Source organism: Carassius gibelio, chromosome A20 (genome assembly GCF_023724105.1).
Source record: "Carassius gibelio isolate Cgi1373 ecotype wild population from Czech Republic chromosome A20, carGib1.2-hapl.c, whole genome shotgun sequence".
Taxonomy (NCBI): Eukaryota; Metazoa; Chordata; class Actinopteri; order Cypriniformes; family Cyprinidae; genus Carassius; species Carassius gibelio.
In genome coordinates, this window is record NC_068390.1 from 17989472 (window position 1) to 18010788 (window position 21317).

A 21317-nucleotide genomic window follows, 5' to 3' on the forward strand; every position below is an offset into this window, starting at 1 on the left:
GAGACCAGCTGGGTCTCTGAAATATTTGTTCCTAATAAATGCTAAGATCCAGCCTCAGAAGTAACAGCAGCACTCAACCATAATTAATTTTTCTGGCAAGCTCTTGGACAGCATGCTGCTCATTAAGATTGTCTTAACTACTGTGATACTGCAAAGCTTTGTCATCAGAGAGCTTTTTCATTGTGCTCTGCAATTTCTGGAGTTACTCTCCTGCAGCGATCAGAGAAAGATATAAACAGGATCAAAGTAGTTTCCTTTTGCCCCTACTATCTGAAAATGGGATCTGCATCCCCATCTGCTGTGTTGCTACTTGGGATGCTTAAATATTCATTTAAACTGCAACCAAAGACTCTCAATTCAGGATGACTTTTCAATGATCCTCCTCTGATTTCCTCCAGCAGTTAAAGTCACACAGCAGAAATTATCCTGATATCGGTGCTCATGCCATACATATTATTTTGAAATCCATATGCTAAGAAATTCTGATCATGCTGTTTAGTGTTTGTTATAGTGTCCACTTAAATGTTTTCCTACCTTGCCATACATCCAGCCAAGCTCTATTTTGTTCATGCCCCAGAGCTCATGGATGTTCTCAGCTAACTTGTCCCGTACATTTTCAAGATGCGGAGGCAGAACAAGCTGAGTCACATGACAAAAAAAAAAGTGTCGTACAGTATGTCACTAAACATTTGAGCAACATAAATCAAGTAACTGTAAAATTATTATTACAAATTGTAAACAATATAAGAATTATTTTGTATATATTTCATTGTAAAATAAAAACAAGTACTTAATAATAGTAGTAATAATAACAAGAATTAAATTGTTAAAAATAAACATAAGAATTAATACTTTTTATAGTAAAGCTTTGATTAATCTTGGATTAATTGTGAAGCCCTGGTAGAACTTGAGTACAGATAGAAAAGAGTGTAAAAACATAGTGAATTAGTCAAATACTGATAATATCTCACCTGGCTGGTGTCAACAGGAACAGGAATGAATGAAGCCTGGGAGAGGAACTCTGTGGTGCCCAGCAGATCTCTCACTCCCTCCAGGTCTCTTTTATAATCCTTCACAGGCTCCACACGCATCGTTTCTTTGGGAAGCAGGGCTTCATAGCATGGGGCATAGCCTGCTGGAGGCAGGAACTTAAAGTCTCCATGGTGACCACCCAACAAGAAACGGACCCTTAAGGAGAAAAAACACAAATCATGATCAATTGCTTGATTAATCCTAATAGCAACACTGGGTTGTCCCAAATTTGTTTGGAGTTGCTTGAGAAATCAAGTGAGTAATGGCCTGTCGCTGTTGATTGAACATGAAGTGCTTTAGGGCGGATGAATACAGCGCAAAAGAAGAAAGGGTTCATTTGACACAAAGCATAACTCCTGTAGAATTATTGCAGAAGAGCTACGCTCAGAGTAAAAATTGTAGAATAACATGTTGAATGATTGCTACAGGATTTTGTCCTCATTAATATTAAAATACACGTAAACTCAATTTAACCTTATTCCTTTTTGTTATTAATGTGAAACTCTTAATCAGTGTGGGGTACTCTACATTAAAGAAACTCACTTGACCCCTGCAGAGAAACTGATGACGGGAAAGAAGAAGCCGTCTATGTTGAAGTCTTCAAACATGCCTTGAACAGGCTGACCGTTAATTCGGAAAGACATGCTAGGGGCTCCGAGATCAAGACAACAGCTCACAACATCATCTGAATTCAGCAAGTGCTGGTTAATAGAGGCCACGGGCCGTGGGATTCGCCCTATCAGATGCAGAGAGAAATCATTCAGATGAAATCATGTTCATATTTTGCGTTTTTCATAATGTCATATTAGAGCAGGCAGTGAGGAACATGGTAAAACGGTCTTAAATGTACCTGACCACAGATGAAGCCCATCAAAACCGTAGGAGTAAAGATCGTCACCCACACCATTTCCTCCCCAGCCCTCTCCACCCCCAGGATAGGGGGCGTAGCCTTTGGTGGTGGCCCAGCCAACACGAAGGTGGGTTGGCTCATTGGTCACATAGTGGTCTACTTGATCGATAATCAGCTCAAAGTACCATTTCTTATACTGTGCCGAGCCCTCACTCATGCCCAGGAAGATGTTGGGTCTCATACTGTAAACAGAGTGTATTTTTAGTGAAAAACAAACACTCTGAATAAGAAAATTGAGTGTTTGTTTTGGTTTGTATACCTTTGGACATCATTGATCAATCGCGTCTGGAGCAGAAGGTCTCTCCTAGGAAGCAGGTGGTCACAGATGAAATTCTGATTGGCTCTCACAGCCACACCATTGCAGACACAGAGGGAACAGAGAACATCCAGAATCTGCAAGGGAGTACAGCAGACATTTTAACAATGCTGTTATTGCTTTAAACTCATTTTATACTGCACATTTTCCCTACACACACATTATAGTCTTACGCCTGCATATTCTCAAGTGCATACTTGAGAGGGTTTGCTAGCGTAACATGCAGTGCAGCTCCTAGAATGTTTTTACGAGTTAACATGACCCACATTTTATAAGACAGAGGAATTCTCAAGTCAAGTAGCAGGCGTCTACACCAGAATACACTTGCCCCTTGTTAAAATCTCTGCATGTTTGCCCCACTTAAACTAGGTTGACCATATGTCCTCTTTTTCCCAGACATGTCCTGACCAGGATTCCAAAATTGCCTAAAATGTCCAGGAAAAAGAGGATGAATGGTCACCCTTCCTAAGACCCCTTCGAGCAAATTTTTTGATCATATAAACTTACACTACCTTTCAAATGTTTGAGGTCAGGAAAATGTAATTGATCAAAAGGTAAAGACATTTAAAATGTTTTAAAAACTCTGTTTCTAATGATATCTGAAGGGCCTTGTGACAATGGAGATATATTAAAATAGAAAACGGTTTACTCTATTTTTGTTATAAAATAAATGCAGACTTGTGAACATAAGATACTTTTTTCAAAAACATAAAAAAATCTTAACAACCATTGAGTTTTGAATGGTAGCCTTTATTTCCCAAAAATAGAAAAATATGCACTAAATGCAAGGTAGACATGAGGGCTTATACATGAAACTTGTAAAAACTGCATTTTCAGCTCTTCATATTATATTTATAGTATTCATTGCAACAGGTATAAGTTTCCATCTTAAGGCTTTGGATGGTCAGCAACATCCTTTATATTGTGTGTGTGTGTGTGTGTGTGTGTTGCAGAAAAGGCAAATGCTGACCTTGTGGTTGCGTCCATGCTTGTACAGCAGAGAAATAATGGATTTGATGTGGGCCTTCTGGATGATGTTCAGAGATTCTGGACTCTCGATTAGGATACAGTGAAGCACCTCTAAAATGCCTGTATAGAATTGCTTTATTAATATTGCATTGCAGTAAACACGAGGGATGATACAAGCATTATATAATCTGATAGCATAGAGTTGTTTAAACAAATTACTATTGATTTTTTTTTATGAAAATTGTCTAGATGCTGCTATGAATCTGTAATACTGCTGTGACACAGAGTTTGAGCTAAAATCACTGATCTGTGCAGATGCTGATGGTTGACCGCTAAGTTTGTGTCCACATAAGACTGGTTAATGTAACACCTCTATAATCAGTGTTAATGTATGTGTCCGAATTGAAGTATAGTGGTATTTACCTGATGAGGACTCCAGGCGCTCTAGCTTGCTGACTAGCCAATCCAGCTTGCGAGAGAACTGTGTGCAGTTGGTCCTGTTGCCTCGAATCAGAGCGGCTAATGGACAACAATCAATGGCAATAAGCTCAATGTTACACCATTATTCTAACATACCTCACTCTAACACCTGCAAATCCCTTTCGCTATCCTTCACACAAGGGTTCCTACCTAAGTGGTGATATTCTGAAATTAATGCACCTCTGGTCTGAGTAAAATACTAGATGGGAGTAATCTTAAACTAGACTATATTTCCCAGAGAGCAATCAATCAAACTCAAGCCCAGAGCTAAAGGCACTTTGTGGAGAGATTGTCTAGGCAGTTTTGAAGCCCAAACGAAAAGAGGTGTTTCCTGAGGCAGCAAATGCATCCGTACGGAGATGTTAAAAACTGGCTGTTGTCGCCAGCATAATGTATCATGCTACTGTTGCCAGACAGACTCAGCACGGCACCTCTCGAGGGTGACCTCAATGATTCTGAACGAGCAAAATTCAGAACGAGCCTCGATGGGGGCTCTGAAAAATGGCGAGCTAGTCGAGGTGAAGCGAGAAGAGCATTCACACTCACTGGATCCTTATGTGATGTTACAATTTCATGCAAAATTCAATCGCAAAATAGATAGTGTTCTGTAAAAGAACAAAAGTCCAAAGACTTTCCATCACACAGAAGCTAATGTTTTTTTAATGGATCTGTGGCTAACACAAGCTCAAAATATTTTCAGATTTTATTCTACAATATAAAATAAATTAGAAATACCCCACTCATGATTTTTTGAGATAATCTCTTGAAAAAAGCAATTGCTTCTAACTGGCTAAATGGGACTACAGAGGAACATTAAACATTATTGCGTCAAACAGGAAAATTCATCTACACTTTTACAGCCTCGTTGTGTTTATAATAATTTATTTAAAAAAATTCTAGCTTATACATTTTTTAATAGTGTTGTCACAAACTTAGTGGTGGTGAAATTAAATTATGTATTTAGGCTTTGAAGTTCAAGTGTTCATTTGTGAAGATTATTTTGATGACCAAAATGTGTAAGCAATATAAAGCTTTGTAGCTCACAGAGTTTATTTTCTGCAATAATCCTAAACCCAATGATCTTTGCAATAATCTTTTATCACGAGTTCAAGAGTCTAGAGTCATTCCTTTAATTGTTGCAAATAAATTCCATCCTTATAAATCCGACTTACCATTTACAAATTTCAAAACTGTTGTGTTTTAAAGACAAATATGTTCCAAGGATACTACCAGGATTCTAGCTCAATTTGTCTTCTTCTATCTGTATACTCTAAATAGAGTCAATTCAAGATACAAAAATACATAAATACATGTAAAATATATTTATAAAATGCTAATTAATCTAATACTAGATCTAATTAATCACAATTTAATCACATATCAATTTTGCTGAGAATATACCCCCCATAATTTCACATGATATTAACTTATTGTTTGCTGAACTATAGTATAAAATCTGCAAATTATAAAATTTGCAAGCATGCAGATAATAGATAGTAAGTGGAAATAATTACTTTTATTAGGTGTTGCATCTGAATAAATGTTTAGAGATTATTAAAATGTTTATTTGAAGCTTCAGATTTTGCATTATGATTACTCAAACCTGAACACACACACATACGTCATCAAATACTATGATAAAAGTCCGCCAAGTTCTTTCTTTATGATATCAGTAGTTAAAGAGTCATTTAACCTAAAAATGAAAATTAGCCCACGTTTTACTCACCCTCAAAGCATCCTAGGTGTGTGTGTCTTTCTTCTTTCAGAAGAATCCAATCAGAGTTGTATTAAAAGGTATATTATTAAGGATGCGCACACTTTATTTCACGTCTTCTGAACTGTTCTGAACGACCAACACCCACTTAGCCCGAATGGAAAGGCTTGGAGGTGGTCGGACAATTTTTAACATAACTCTGATTGGATTCGTCTGAAAGAAGAACGTCACATACACATAGGATGCTTTGGGGGTGAGTAAAACAGGCTAATTTTCATTTTTGGGTAAACTAACCCTTTAATGATAACTCAAATTTTGTTTAAAATATTCTTGTCAAGTTCAGTCAAGTCTAAAGTCATTTGAGGTCTAACTCGAGTGTCCATCTCTGTCTTGAACAAGGTCCTCTTTTTCTAACTGTAACTCCATAAATCAGGCTGAGAGTCAACAACAAGGTGATAAAAGAGAACAGAATTGCTATTTAACTGCCTCTAATAACTGTCATGTCTCTCCATCATCAACCTCTGTGAACAGCTGAAGGCTGTGGACATGGGATTGAATTCTTACCCAGAAGTTCATAGAGGAGGTTGAGAATGTCCTTCCACGCCTCTCCGGCCTCTTCGCCTGCTAACTCCTCAAACTCAGCGGCACTGTTGTACACATTTAGGCGATCGATGCAGTGCGAGACCAGGGTTAGCATTCCCTAAAATGATCATAATAAGTGTCAGCCTGTTCATTTGTATCTAAGTCTAATAAGACACATTTGAGTTGTATTTCACCTCTTCTTTGAAGAGATCTTGGCGCTTGATGAGAGATCGGAGCTGCCTCTGTTTCTCCTCATGTTCGAGTTCAGAGTCAGGCTGCTGGAAGTACACGATGAGGTCATCGAGGGTCTGCACCACTTCACACACAGGCAGTGTCACCTCTGTTGATTTCTCCCCATTCAAACCATCCAGACCTCTGAGAAAAGGATAATAATATTAAAATGATCATATTAAACATTAGGAATTAAATAATGCTGTCGTTTGGTATTCTTGTTTCAAATGGCTCTCATTTACGATGGGACAAATGTTTGCATTTGAGCAGTTAGTTTGGTTCTGCTGTACCTGATGAACTGAGTGAAGAGGCGGGTGGTGTTACGAATGATGCGAGCCGCCCGGGACTCCTCGTGCTGGCAAAGCTGCAGAGTCAGCCCGTCATCCATATGGCCCTCAGGAGACAGGACAGCCTGCACACATCGTAAATGACTTGGAATCTATCTTGAACCAATCTGAATTTTTTTTTTTTTTTACCTTATAATGTTTTACACATTTTTTTATTTAATTTTGCACCCCAGATTTAAAATTTGATCTCAGAGTTTTGTACACCACAGTATCAGATTATGTCGGACATTCTGCTGTGTAGATACTGTATCTGTATCAGCACTGGCCATTTTAACCCCTATATCGATCTATCCCCAGTGTTGCGGTACACTGACAGAGGACAAACATAATCATCTTTGCATTTAATTCACTACTGTTCAAAGTTTGGGGTCGATACGAATTTAACAAAGTTTTTAAAGAAGTCTCTTATCTTAGTTTGTCCAAATAGTAATATTATGAAATATTATCACAGATTAAAATAACTATTTTATATTTTAATATACTTTAAAATGCACTTAACTCAAAGGTTAATTTTCGTAAGCCTTTATTCCAGGATTCAGTGTCACAGAAATCTTCAGAATTCATTCTCATATGCTGATTTAAAGCTCAAGAACTATTTCTTGTCATTAAAAATGTTGAAAATATTGGTTTATGTTTTGTGATTACTGCACATTGACTACACTGTGTACTAGTCAATACTGGTTGTTATATTGCTTTCATCAGTTCTTTTCTAATTCAATTTTAAAGATTGCTTTGGGTTTTATCTTCAACTTGGCAATTCCTCCTCACAGGAAAGGCAGAGTCTGTACAGCAGACTTCATAAGCTACAAAAAAATAAAAGAGTGGTTCAATATTTTCAAAGTGAAAATCGAACCGAGTGTCACCAAAGTTACGACTTTGGATGACTGGGCTGTGCGTAAAGGTGACATGCTTTTCCTGGCCTTCAGCCCAGACCTAAGCTGCATACCACAGTGCTGGAAAGATGTGCAGTCCATGTGAACATGTAATCCTGACCACTCCCCAAAAACACACTGTCACTATGTCTACCTCATTATCACATTTAAACCATGGCCTCGTATGTCCTACACTCTACACAGAAGACACTGTGGTTAAGCTTGAGCCAACATTAGACTATCCTCTGTGCCCCATAATCTTTAACAGGATCATAAATTAAAACACATGATGTCATTAAAGATGTATGTGCCATTCAGAGTTGTTGTAATCATGTAATTGTGACCTGGAGAGGGAGTTCATTGATAGATTCAGCCTCTAACTCTCACCCTTCTCTTCGGTGGTCCCAGGCGAGATGTTTTGGCATCAGGCGCCAGGTAGGACAACCACAGGCCCGTGGACACATGCATGATGAAGCAGACCGAATCGCCGTATTTGATCTCTGCGACCCCCATACCATCAATATCACGCTTTGGGCCGGAGTCAATCTTTTCCTGCAAAGGGAAGTCAAATTACATGAGTCCTGCCATTTCTGTGCCAACTATTGTTATCTGTTCAGTTTGGACATTCAAAGTCAATAATTTACTGAGCCTATTTTAAGTTTTATTGAGATAAAATAGACAGTAGGACAGCTGGGTTTGTGACCTCTCAGCTTGTTACAGCAGACGAAGGCTAATGAAACTCCAATATACAGTAATAATGCAGTAATTGGGAAACAGGTGTAGCAATTACACAGTCTATTAACTGACTAGCTGAGTTACACTCTAATCAAGCTAATTTGTCCAATAGTGGATGGGGAGTAAATTCATTGATTCATCTGATTTATTAAATTTTTTAATTAAATTTAAGAAAATGTTACTTAAGCGCAAAGAAAAGCAAAAATTACAATGAGGCATTTATAGTGGACAATGTTTGAGAATTTAACAAATGAAGCTTATAATTTTATAGAATTAAAAAAACTTTTAAAGTTTTTTTATATTTTATAAAAAAAAATTAGTCATTTTAGGCATCATGTTGCATGCAACAAAGTTGCAAAACTGGATGAAAATTTATACAGGAAAGTTAAGTAAAAAATTTTCCCACACTACGTTAACACATTCACTATATTGTGTCTCCCCTATTGGAACAGTGGGTACTTTAACATATACAGATGGACCATTTGCTTACATTATAAGTGCCTCAATGTTGACCGGAGTTTTTTTTTGGAAATCAACATTATGCCACAGATACTGTTGGTTGAGTTTAAATTATATTCCTTTAATGCATGGACAACTTTAAAATAAATGAATCTAACCTTGCTTGCCCGGAAACAGAAGGCCGTTGCAGTGGTGTCAGACTTCTCTCTGTCCAGCAGTGTCAGGCCCTGGTCCTCTGTCTGGCCCAGATAGTAGCCGGTGGAGAGATGGCGGAGGCGGAAGGGCTGACCCCATCTGATGTGACTCCCGCTCCAGCTACAATTCAGGAAAAAAAGACTCCTCTGTGAGTATGCATCTTTTTCATTTTCCACACAACTTATTAAATATGAGTTTTTAAAGCTTAATCAATCTATAGGCCTTCGCAGAAGATTAGATAGACTGATTTACTAATAGTCATGGATTAGATGCACCGCTCACTGACCTGACTTTGAACTACCCTTTTGGGCATAATTGGAAAAGACATAGGAGGTACAACAAGTCTGGGTCATCAAAAATTGACTGCAGTTAACTGCAACCCAAAGGGAGTGTGTGTGTGTGTGTTTGTGTGTGTGTGTGTGTGTGGGCACAAGAAGGTACGTTTATGTTTGATTTCACCTTATTCGAAGAGGCTCCAGTCTCCATAAAGACCTTGCCTTGGACCCTCCTTTGCCGGTCTCATAGTTCACCACTCTATAGAAAATAATGTAATGTTCTATCAGACCAATGGATGGATGGATGGATGGATGGATGGATGGATAGATGGAAAGATGAATAGATGGATAGATAGATAGATTCACCTCTGTTGCTCTTGGCTTTGCTCGGATCCTGGTATGGTGAGACTCTCATCATGACCACGGAACAAGCGTAACACATTCCCACCCAAAAGAAATCCTACAGTGACAAAGGAACAGTTTGACAATTCCTAATAACAACTGTGCTTTTAAAAGTAGTACAGCAAAGACAAAAGTCACAGATTTTTTAACTCACCCACTTCCAAATTGCTTCTGGAGCAGGTAGGCTGAACGTTCCACAGTGTTTGCATGAATGAGGCATCCACTTGTATGCTTCCATTGGACATGGAGAGGTGCTACAAAAGAGGGAAATACACAAGTGTTTTACTAAACTAACTATGCATGCATGTTTTTGCTTGAATAAGCTTGTAGAAGAGGACAGGAAAAGAGATGCTGATATGTGCCCTTGATTCTGCCAGCCTGTCTGTGTTGTCAGGAACTGATGATTTCTGATGATTAATGATTTCTGAAGGATCATGTGATGTATTAAACTAGAAAAGAGCAATTTGAAATAGCTGTACGTTATTGTATTTCATAAGACCACCAAATTTTGTTAGGGGTTAAAACCTTTATTCAGGGTTTTAGACCCCCCCCCCCCCCCCTCCAAATTACCCATAATTAGCACCCTGTCAATCAAATATAATCCTATACTCCCGAATCGTGGGCTTAAAGTATGGGGTAAAACCTTTTTTTGTCTCTCAGTGCATCTATTCTCCTCATGTACATCTAGAGTGTTCTGTTGGAAGGCTGAGCACGTCACCATGACAACTAACTTGATTAAACCTGATGGTCTCCATCTGTATGAAAGAGGTATATTAACTGTCAGCACATCTGCTGAAGCCATCTTGCCAGACACAAATGAAATTATAATGAGAAATTATGGAAGAAATTGTTCTTTTCTTTTTCTAGAGACTATCAGCCTACGTACTTTATATTTGCATTGCCTGATGTTAAAAGATTATCTGGGTAATTTTAAGCACTGAATGTGGGGGCCTAAGTCCATCGAAAGGAATAGATCACCCAAAGTTTTCCATAAAGTGGTAGTTTGTAAGGACCATGCCTTTAATGCTACAAAATACCCATTAAACAAAAAACACCTTTAAAAACTAACACACCATTTTTTAATTCTGGATGAGAAAAAAAATCTATCTGTTACTCAAAGCTATTGTGTGCATTTAGAAGATGTGAAGAAGTGCATGAGTCAGATGGACTATTTTAGTGTTTTATTGAAACTTTAAAGACGTGCTCACTATGATTTGATGTTGTATGGAAATAGCTGCATGGAAATTGCTGCATTGCTCTTTTAACCTCAAACACACCAGGTACTCACCAGGTACCTCTCAGAGGATACGCTGACCAAGATGAGGTCATCTCCAATGCGCACCTTCTCACCTTCTGACCTCTGCTTGGAGGCCGGGTGAATTGTCCACCAACAAGCTTCCCCTTTTGAAAGTACAAATCATCAGTTAGAAGAAACTGATTAGATGTAAATAAACAGACAAACTATCAATGTGCTACAGCTCTCAACGATTCAATCATCCTTTGACATTGATAAACTGAGATCACCTGTAAGACCTTTCGGGTGTTTACAAACTTAGATGTTGATACTGATATTCATGTTCCTCTATTCTGGGTGACACAATACACAAAAATAGCAAGATATCTGTGTTTAATTTTGGAAGCTTGGGAATTAGTCCTAGCACTGCATCTGTTAACTACGGTTCAAATGTCAATCGCAGCCGGAAAGAGCCTGAAGCCTGAGCATTCATTCAAAAATTAACACTGTCCATTTTTTACTGATGTAGTCCCATGAAGTCCACCTATACAGAGCACTGCATATGTTACATGTTTTGTTATTTAAAATAAAATAAAATAAAATAAAATAAAATAAAATAAAATAAAATAAAATAAAATAAAATAAAATAAAATTAAATTAAAACTACCTGTCATAAATGGGCCTTGGAAACTAAATAGAATTAAATAAGTAATAAAATGACTAAAACCTAAATAAAATTAAAAGCTAATAGAATTATTAAAATTAATTAAGATTCAAATGAGAATTCAAAATATAAAAATACAAAAATAAAAGCTATTTTTCAATATTAATAAATACTAAAACGGTATATAATTAATACTAGAATAACACTGATGTTGTTACCGGTTGATTCCTCTTGAAGGCCAACATCAAAAGAAAGTTTGTCTGTCAGAGACCTGGAAGTCTTCAGGCATGTCAGATACTATGGGATGACAAGGAAACAAGTTCTGCTAATAAATCATAACAAATAACTGCAGCACTGCATCATGGGTAAAGACCCCCAGAAAGCCAAGTTCAGTAAGCTTCAAGCTTTATAGTTTATCTATAATATGAACAGATAATTAAAACATAAGCCGTCCTGTCATTCATGATGTTAAAGCATTTTCACTACTCCCCATCTACCCCTAATATACTGTGGGGAGTCATTGATCATGAAGTTGCAGTGTGTGAGCCGTAAGCTGTGACATGCCGCCTAATCCTTCTCCCAACTGCTTCAATTGGTGTGGTGCATTCTCACCATTCCACTGAAGGAATGCCTAAGGAGGATGGCGTGACCGTAGAGCAGTGTCCGATGTCCACCTCCCTGTGCTGCCTACAGAAGGGACAGTAAAATGCTGTTAGGAACACAAGGCAAGGCTTCAGAGACATGAACAGAATGGTCACTGCTAAAATAAATAGTCACTGAAACTGAAACATTGACAATGGGAAGAACATGCTGGATGGATGTTAAAAGGAAATTTCTCGTTCAGTTGGTTGAACGAGAACAAAATTTCATTGTTGTACCGTAGATGAGGAAATGTAAGGAGTGTGAGGAAAAAATTGCCTAAAAAAGGCCCACAAGAATGAGAGGATCAGAGTAAATATACTTACCCGTCTTATAAGCCTCTGAGTGCATGGGGGGAAAAAAGATGTTTCTCTTATTTCAAAAGGTATAGAACCTAAGGTAAAACATTCGAATTCTGCACCTGGTGAAACGGTTCATTAATCTTTCATGATCAATGATAACAATTACTGTAACATTTGTGCACCATATTTTTCTTCTGACTTTTTGAGATTTGAACACCATTTGAAACCCTCACCGAAAGTCCAAAAACAAATGATTTTGACGAAGAGGAACATTAAAACGTGTGTTTCATACTCCCAACGGTTGCTGTAAGAGTATGTCTGCAGTCTTGCTGAAACATCAGATGATAAACAACAGTCCTTGGCTGAGTAACTGTGATACCGCACAGTTTAGCTCCATATTTAACCAGAAACTGCCACTTCTAGACAGTTTCCGGTTGTCTGCCTACTAAAAATGGCAAGATCTTTGGACTGCTGATAAAAAGATCAAGAAAGCATCCTGATGTAAAAAAAACTGAATGTAACTGATGAACTTTCACAATTCTTTGAAGAATAGAATGTTCAAAAGAACAGCATTTGTGTTTTGTAACAATGTGAAAATCAACTTTGATCTGACTTTAAACTTTTGAAAGTTAGTGTGGTATATAGTACACTACTAAAGTAGAATGGTATACTACTTCAGAGATGAAAAAGAAGCAAGGCATCCAAAGACGAAACCAGAAAAATGAAGAAATAAAAAAATAAAAAATTATGGAATGTGTCAAGCAACATTCTTTCTGGAATCGGCATTCCAGATCATTTCCTCGTCACTGGTACTCCTGAAATTTGACTGTTAGAGTCCAAATGCAAGAACAAACACAGTTCACATCTCAAACAAAATGGCATTAAACATTAAATGAACTCATTAAAGAAATGGCACACATCTGTACGATTTTTATTGTGCACTACTGTATGGTATGTAACTCTGCTGCATAATGCTTCTCCAACAAATCTTATTCTCTCCTAGACATTAATGTTAGCGCAACAGATACAAATCACCAAGCCAATAAAATATATGCTGTGACAATCTTATTTCAAAAGGCTGCAATAAAAAAACATGAAATATCAAGCATGCCATTTTATGCTGGAGGGAGGGTAAATAAAGCATTAAAACATGCTTAGCCAGTAGATTTTATATTGGTATTTGCATAATTCAGGGACACTAGGTTCTAGGTTTGACAAGTTAATTAATCTTCTAGAGGAACATTTTCACACTCTCAATCATAACGTAAAAATGAAGACAGGGAGACAAGTCTGAGATAAAGGACAGAGACCTTGATTCTTTGACAGAGTTAGCATTGTGAACAGTATAAATTGGGTTATGCCATGAGTTAAAACAAACTTAAAAATGCAGTTTAGTTAAAGTGGTTGGGATGCTCAAAAAAGGAGCAGTAGGTCTAATTATGTAAGTTATATTTTTATACATAATTTAGGCTGACATTCATGCATACTGTTGGTCAAAAGGTTGTGAACATACCCAATGGTCACGATCAGGATTCTTGCAAAGATGAACAAAGATACAAATATGATTAAAAAAAGGCAACTGGAAAACCCTCACCATTTTAGCACATTTAGTTCATTATGTCTCTCTGCACACCAAATTAATTAATTAAACTCACTCTAGCTACTGTTTTTAGAAATAAAAATCTAATATTGGTTGGATACTGGATATAATGAACTGGATGTTGCCAAATGATGAGGCAAGCAATGAGCAAAAACACTTGAAATAACTTCTGTAAAATGAGTATTTGTAAAGTACATTTCATAAAAAAAAAAAAAAAGATTATATAGGATAAAAAAATAGAAAAAAAATATAATTTAATTATTCAGGTGACTGAAAGCATAATAGATATAAGGAGCGGTGTAACTAGTCTATGCAAAGCAGAAGGTGAGGTACCATATTATCATATACATTTTTAAAAAGCAGTATACGATTACAGTATTTATACATTTATGACAATACATACCTCACCTGCATTTGTTAGTAAGTAGATGTTTAAATGATTAAGGGATAATGGATCTGCATTACTATCATCCTGAAGATCTAAAGCAATTATGGCCTCTGAAGACTAAAGACCAATTCCTAAAACTCTCCAAATCGAACCTGCAGGTGTGAATTTTAGTTGTGATTTTTCTACTACAAAATATCAGTGTCATTATTCTTGATATCTTACTCTTAGTCATATAGAATGCAGAAAACTACAGTCAATGGAGTAGTTTTAGCAATATATCTTTATATGTCTTTCCATGACCATTACCATGACCATGACCAGTGCACCATTATACTTCCCTATTGACACTGAAATGCACTCAAAGGTAAAAGGTTTTAAGTATTCTTAGTAGAAGATATATTCAGCATAGTAACCGTGTAATGACTGTGATTTGTTTACTTACTCCTTCACCATTCTGCCCGGCGAGCATCTCCTGTAGAGCCCGCACTGAGAGCGACTGCTCCAGCACAAAGTTACAGATGCATAGGTCAGGAGGAAAATACTGTGGGGGAGAGAGAAGAGAAAGTGTATATGTAATTAATAATTGGTAGAGTGGTTCTGTTTACAAATTAAAGCCCTTCATTAGTCCAAAATAGATGTTTTGTTTTTGATATGTGTTCATTAGGATTAGCTTGAGAGGCCAGCAAGGATTAACATGGGCAAATGGTGAGCTCCACCCTTGGTCTAGAGAAGTCTTCTCCCACCCTGCATCTGTTTATTAGATTGCTATTTAAAGCCCCTAGACTGTCTGGTTCAGCTATCCTGAGGAAGTGAACATTCTGTCACCTTCTGATAACTAGAGTCTGAGTCATGTACAGTCTTACCTAGTGCATACTTTAAAAACCATTTTCCTATTAACATCTTCCTTTTGCATTAAGAATTTTGCATTTGGACTTGTGTTTCTCTTTGTCTTTGTGTGTGTGTGTGTTCATTACTTTCAGGTGGTGTTCATTGGTTGGTCGGCAGGTGTGTCGTTACTATCACACACGTCATAGAAGCTTGTGGACCAATCCGATGGCGCGCTGCCGGGTTTAAAAGGCCCATTCACAAGAAGCACGGAAGATTGTTTTTTCGCCAGATTTCAGCCAGCTCATGTGAATTGATCTGTTCCTCTGCTCCAAAGTCATGAACTGTTGTTAATGTTTGAGTTATGCCTAGTCTCTGTGATGTGAGTAATACTCCTTCGTTTTTGTTAACTCTGACGTGGTATTTGCTTGTGCGTGTAACATAATCTGTTTAGCGCATTTAATGTGTTGCTACTGAGTTTATTCTCCGGATTGTGGAATGTACAGCGTGAACCAACGGTAGGCAGTTTGTTGGAATTGTTAGCTAGGCGGAGAGTGATCGCCACTGTTGTATTTATGTTTGTTAGTTAGAATAGTTTATCTAAGGCGGCGAATCCGCTGAAGATTTCGGGGTTTATTTCTACATTTTACTTTGCTAGTTAGTTTAGAGGTTGGGTAAACTAGCTATGGTATTTTTGTTTTGATTGTTTAATTAATTTGCCGACACTCTTGTATTCTATTCTTTTATTAATATTTTCACCTTTTATATTGTTTGTTTTGGTCCTGGTAACTGCATCCACTAAAGATTAAACGTCTTGTATTATTGAAGTCTGGTCTTTCTGGTTGTTTTTTTCTGCTTGCTTTCATAGCAACACTAACTCACACAAGTGTTGCGCAATCATCCCATTTAACATCTTTGAACACGTAACAGTGATTAATAATATAATCAAAATTAAACATATTTTTAATTAAACACTTTTTTTTTAACAAAAGTGAAACATATAGCACCAAAATGTCAGAAATGTAAAAAAAAAAAAAAAAAAAAATAGCGGAGTTAAAGAGTTGGAAAAAGCATCACCCCGTCCTAAAAATGACTTGTAAACTCAATCAGGTGTAGCTAATCACCTTCTCAATGGCACACAAACCATTTGAATTTCAGCTGTGACCAGCTGTGGTCATTTTGATAAGTTCAGAATGAAATGAGCTTTCCTGGAGCATTTCAGCAGTGCAACTGAAGCATACAATCACCTGTGGCTGGCAAGGCACTATCAAAAGATCTCCAGGATACAGTTGTGGACAGGCAGGAGTCAGGAGATGGATAAAAAAAAATTAAAAGGCTTTATCAATGCCGAGAAGCACAGTGAGCTCTATTAAGAAGTTGAAGGTATTTGGAACAACATCAACCCTCCCTTGATCAGGACGTCACTCTAAACTGGATGAAAGAGCCAGGAAGAAACTGCTCAGAGAGGTGACCAAGAGGCTTACTGCAACCCTGAAGCTCGCGGTCATTGTGTGCATGTGACAACAACATCACTAATCACTAATTCTCCAAAAAAAATGACTTGTATGGAAGTGCTGCAAGAATAAAGCCACTCCTCAAGAAAGGCCACATGTAGTCATGACTGAGCTTTTCTGAAATGTACCTTGAAGATTTGGAGGCAGATGAGAGAAAAATTTAAGTATTTGGTCTCAACACCAAACAATATTTCTTGCGGAAATCCAATACAGCCCACCATCCAAATATCAGCATTCCTCCAGTAAATCATGGAGGCTGAAAATATTGTTATGGGGGTGTTTCTCTGCAGCAGGGACTGGAGCACTTGTCAGGATAGAAGGAAAAATGGGCAGGGCAAAAAATCATCAAATTCTTGAGGGAAATCTGCTGCCCTCTGCCAGAAAGTTGTCAGTGGGAAGAAGGTTCACGTTCCAACATGACAATGACTCAAAGCACACAGCAAACCTGACCACACAGCGGTTAATGGAGAAAAAGGGGAATGTCCTTGCATGGCCTAGTCAGAGTCCAGAATTAATAATTGCAGTCCACGAACGATCCCCATCAAATCTAACTGAACTTGAGCAGTTCTGCAAAGAAGAGTGGGCAAATATTGCAAAGTCTAGATTTACAAAAGTTATTATAGACAAATCTCAACAGACTACAGGCTGTAATTAAAACAAAAGATGGTTCAACAAAATACTTACACCAGGAGGTGATACTTTTTCCAACTCAGTGATTCTATTTTGATTTAGTTTTTTTTCTGACATTTATTATCCCCCATATGAAAACTGCACACATTAGACTTACGGATAAAAACTTAATGATCTGAAATACTACCCATATACTGTATACAAACCCTAACCTCTATATATGGCTTTTTACTTAAAACACCTTTCCATTTATAGTTTTAAATATACATCTGAGGGTTATTATGATGGTTATTCATTGGGCATTGCAAGTGAATCCATAAGCATTTATTGATATGCATGAAAAAGACCAATACTTTGTATGATAACAGAAAGATTATCATAATTATCCACCTTCATTTTTACAATGTAGGACCAAGGTCAGGCTCAGTAAATACACTGCATATAACCATATAGATGCCCACACATCTTCTACTGCCTTGCCTCCTGATGCATAGAAAATATGGTGCAGAGCACTAGGATCAATTGCTGTTGCCATGGTTTTCAACTACATGAATCTCTTCCCATTAATTTGATGTATTGCTAGAGGACAACATATCAAAGGCAAACATTTTTGAACCACTGTAAGACTCCTCGTTTCACTCTACATGTATTTTTAACCATGAAATTTTCTTTCCTAAGAGCTACATTATTTAATGCATTCTTAATCAGCACACTGAAAGAAAAAAACATTTTGTGTAATATTATGCTCTTCTATATTGTAGCTGTCTAGGAACCAAATTAAAGGTGTTTTCTAAACTGCTTTGCTTCAATCTCTGCCTTGTAGTTTGTGTGGGGAAGTTTACATTTATGCATTTAGCAGATGCTTTTATCCAAAGCGACTTGCAGTGTTTTCAGGCTTACATTTTTACCTACATAACATGTTCCCTGGGAATTGAACCCACAACCCTTCTGAACCCCTTTTGCGCTGCCGTAATGTTCTACCACTGAGCCACAGGAACACGAGTTCAGAGATATTGAAGCACTGATTAGTTTCTCAGAACACATGGGGTTTTACCTTCGCCTCTGATGTGGGCTCTAGATAACACAGGCGGTTGCCTAGTCCCTCTGCGGATAGGCAAAACTTGCAATTCTCCTTCTGAATGGCGGCGACACACTGCAATACCACCTCATCATCCTGCCAAGACAAAAATAACAAAATATTTAACTTATGCTTAAAAGTAAAAACACAACAAACACTTTCACTCAATGTAGACCTAAAAATCTCAACACAACTTGAAGCTAAAGTTTGTAATTTCTGTGAAACCAGCATTACCAAACAGCACAGCAAAAATAAGGTCTGTTTTCAAACAGGTTTCCTGTACCTGCCATTTGCCAGCCAAACAAATAGTCCCACCCCAAACTCATACCATTGGCCGAGACGAGTTGGTTAGAATTTTTTTTTCTTTTATTGCCCCAGTGTTTACACTTTTCAGGGGATCCGGTCTAAAAATTAGTTACTTATAGTAAGTCACATATTAGAAGAGAAAATGAGAAAGTGTTTTACCATTGAAAAGCATTATACATTACAGTTACACAATGTTCAATAGCAAAAAAACTGTTAGATAAAATAGCTATCAATAGCTAAACAAATAAAAATAGCTACAGATACAAAAAAGCACTTATAAAAAAAACTGAACTTATCAAGCCCATTAAAAAGAAATGTAATTAAAAAGCATTTAATATCAAGACATAAACAAAATAAAATAAATTTTAGTGATGTAGCATCTAAATTATCACAAACTGTCACTGGAGGAAAGGAAGAAGAGTCGAGACACAATGAATCTCTGTACACCCTCAATCTCTCTGAGTAGTAGGAGGAATATATTGATTTCTGTCTATTTGTGTTGCCTTTTCTTGTGTGCCAGCACACGGATCTCATTAATCCTAGTTGATGGTTGCCATGGTTCTGAAGAACACCATCAGAGCTGTTACAATTCCTCCACAGTCACAGTGCATAAGTTCATATATATATTTATATTTCATCCATCAGGTTCAAGACACATTAATCAGATGAGAGCTAGCAAGAACATCCAGCATTTTGAATACACGCTTAATAACTAGGGTGTATTTGGGCTAGAGTTAAAGTGGGCTGTCTTACTCTGCTGTCTAAGCTATGCTTAAAACGAAGAATGACAACAGAAACTCTGTTGTAAAACAGAGGAGAACCTAGTAGCATAATGCAGATGCCAAACCAACATTGAATGTAAATAAATAAGCCTGTACTGTATGTGCAATAAATAAAAAAAATGCACTATACATGTACATTTTGACACACATTCTTTGCACAACATTTAACAATTAAGCTTATCTCATAAGCTTATACTTTTATATTGCAATAATTTTAGATTCAAGCTTCAAATGTAGAAACAAGATAAAGACTATATATTTTTTTAATATTTGTTTTTTTATGTCTGAATGTGTGCATCACTGATACTACTGATGTCTCAAAGAAATATTTTTTCCCCTAATATTTAACCATTGATTATAGCCATTCAACATTTCAGTAGCTATAATTGAGAGCTGTCAATTTTTGACATTTATTAGACTTTAAAAAATAACAACTTCTAATTTAAGTGAACTTAAAACAATCTTCACATAAACCCATTATAATAAAGTTATATTTACTGTGCACTTCAGCAAGTATGGAAATATCCAGAAATTTAATAAAGTTATCAAACACTAAATTCTAAATTAAATATAGATAAATTCCCCTTAAAGGAGAAATTATTGATTTCCTCTATTTTTCTTTTGTTCATTGATTAGCAGACATCACAGCTGCCGGGTTATAAGGTTATTTTGGCTGCTTTAGGAAATGCCGCTGCTGAACATGACGCAGATCTGACAGACATCATATTTTCTCACAACTCTTTACCTTTTCCACTTCATGTCTTAAAGTCTCTACTAATGAGTTGAAGAGTGGAATCGGGTGTGTTAGACGAGGGAGACAGTTCTGTTTTGAAAACCACTGCATTTCAGAGGCATGTTCTTAAACATGACTCATAACAAATACTTACATGCATGTACAGTTTTAAAGCATTAATCACCTTTTTTGGTAACTTCATGACTTAACTGATTACATAACTATGACATTGCATGCTTGAAGATTCTTTTGTGCCTTAATATGATATAGCGTTTCAATGTAATACAGCGTGTGTTGCCGTATTTGTGTGTGCATTTGAAGAGCATGTGTTATGATCACAGAATAATGGGTGTCAGGACAGGAAAATTTGTTTTTACTGATATATGACCTGACAACATCTCATCTGACTACAGTTCACTGTTGTTCTACTTAAGCTCCCTCGACACTTGTATCTTTTATTTCACCTAGATGTGATTGGCATAGTCTTGCATACTGAACTGAAGGTCTGGAATTCAAAGCTTTGAAATGAGGCTGTTTGACCGACATGTCAAACAACCAATCACAGTTCGTTTCTTTCATCGTCACGTTTCAAGGCGTGGAAATATCGCTACAATAACAGACGGTATGTAAAACTCTTGGACATATTTAAATGATTCTATGCCGCAAACTTTAAATATTTCCCATAGTTTTGAAAATCCACTGTTTAGTTGATCCTGATAAGCGTTCGTCGTCAGAGTTGTAAACATAGTGGCTTTCTTCTTTCGTGAGGGGGTTTAGCGCCAAGGTATCTTTGTTTCTAGGTGGAACCTTAAAGAACGCAACACACACGTCTCGTGGATATCCTGTAGAATTCAACCAATCCGATGATGACTTCAACACTCCTGAATTGTTCCCACTTTTGTGTCCCATATGCATCAGACGTTTAGCCAACGGTCCGTGGGTGTGACGTCTGAGGCTGAGACTATTACTGGGGTGGCCAACCCTAGCTCTGCCCCTGTGTCAATTGCGTTAAATATTACTACTAAAATACTAAAAAAAAAATTATAACATGCGTTAATGTGATAATTTTAACACCACATATTCTATTTATTTTATTTATATAT

The 21317-nt window shown here is 37.1% G+C and overlaps 1 protein-coding gene across 3 annotated transcripts in view; it reads right to left on the bottom strand.

The window, feature by feature from the left end:
* Positions 1–21317, bottom strand: part of LOC127938466 (ryanodine receptor 3-like) — a 79827-nt gene that overhangs the window by 46945 nt on the left and 11565 nt on the right. For 2 of the 3 annotated variants that reach the window (XM_052535097.1, XM_052535096.1), the window contains exons 2-22: positions 18370–18489; positions 14789–14887; positions 13872–13892; positions 12030–12104; positions 11636–11714; positions 10808–10920; positions 9674–9773; positions 9484–9577; positions 9302–9376; positions 8806–8962; positions 7841–8005; positions 6525–6646; positions 6198–6378; positions 5986–6121; positions 3651–3746; positions 3229–3347; positions 2202–2335; positions 1883–2124; positions 1576–1768; positions 972–1188; positions 535–639 (exon numbers count right to left, since the gene is read on the bottom strand). In XM_052535097.1, coding sequence (XP_052391057.1) covers positions 535–639; positions 972–1188; positions 1576–1768; positions 1883–2124; positions 2202–2335; positions 3229–3347; positions 3651–3746; positions 5986–6121; positions 6198–6378; positions 6525–6646; positions 7841–8005; positions 8806–8962; positions 9302–9376; positions 9484–9577; positions 9674–9773; positions 10808–10920; positions 11636–11714; positions 12030–12104; positions 13872–13892; positions 14789–14887; positions 18370–18489 — 2643 coding nt within the window. The remainder of the gene's footprint in view (positions 1–534; positions 640–971; positions 1189–1575; positions 1769–1882; positions 2125–2201; positions 2336–3228; positions 3348–3650; positions 3747–5985; positions 6122–6197; positions 6379–6524; positions 6647–7840; positions 8006–8805; positions 8963–9301; positions 9377–9483; positions 9578–9673; positions 9774–10807; positions 10921–11635; positions 11715–12029; positions 12105–13871; positions 13893–14788; positions 14888–18369; positions 18490–21317) is intronic. The other variant, XM_052535098.1, reaches the window with a different exon arrangement.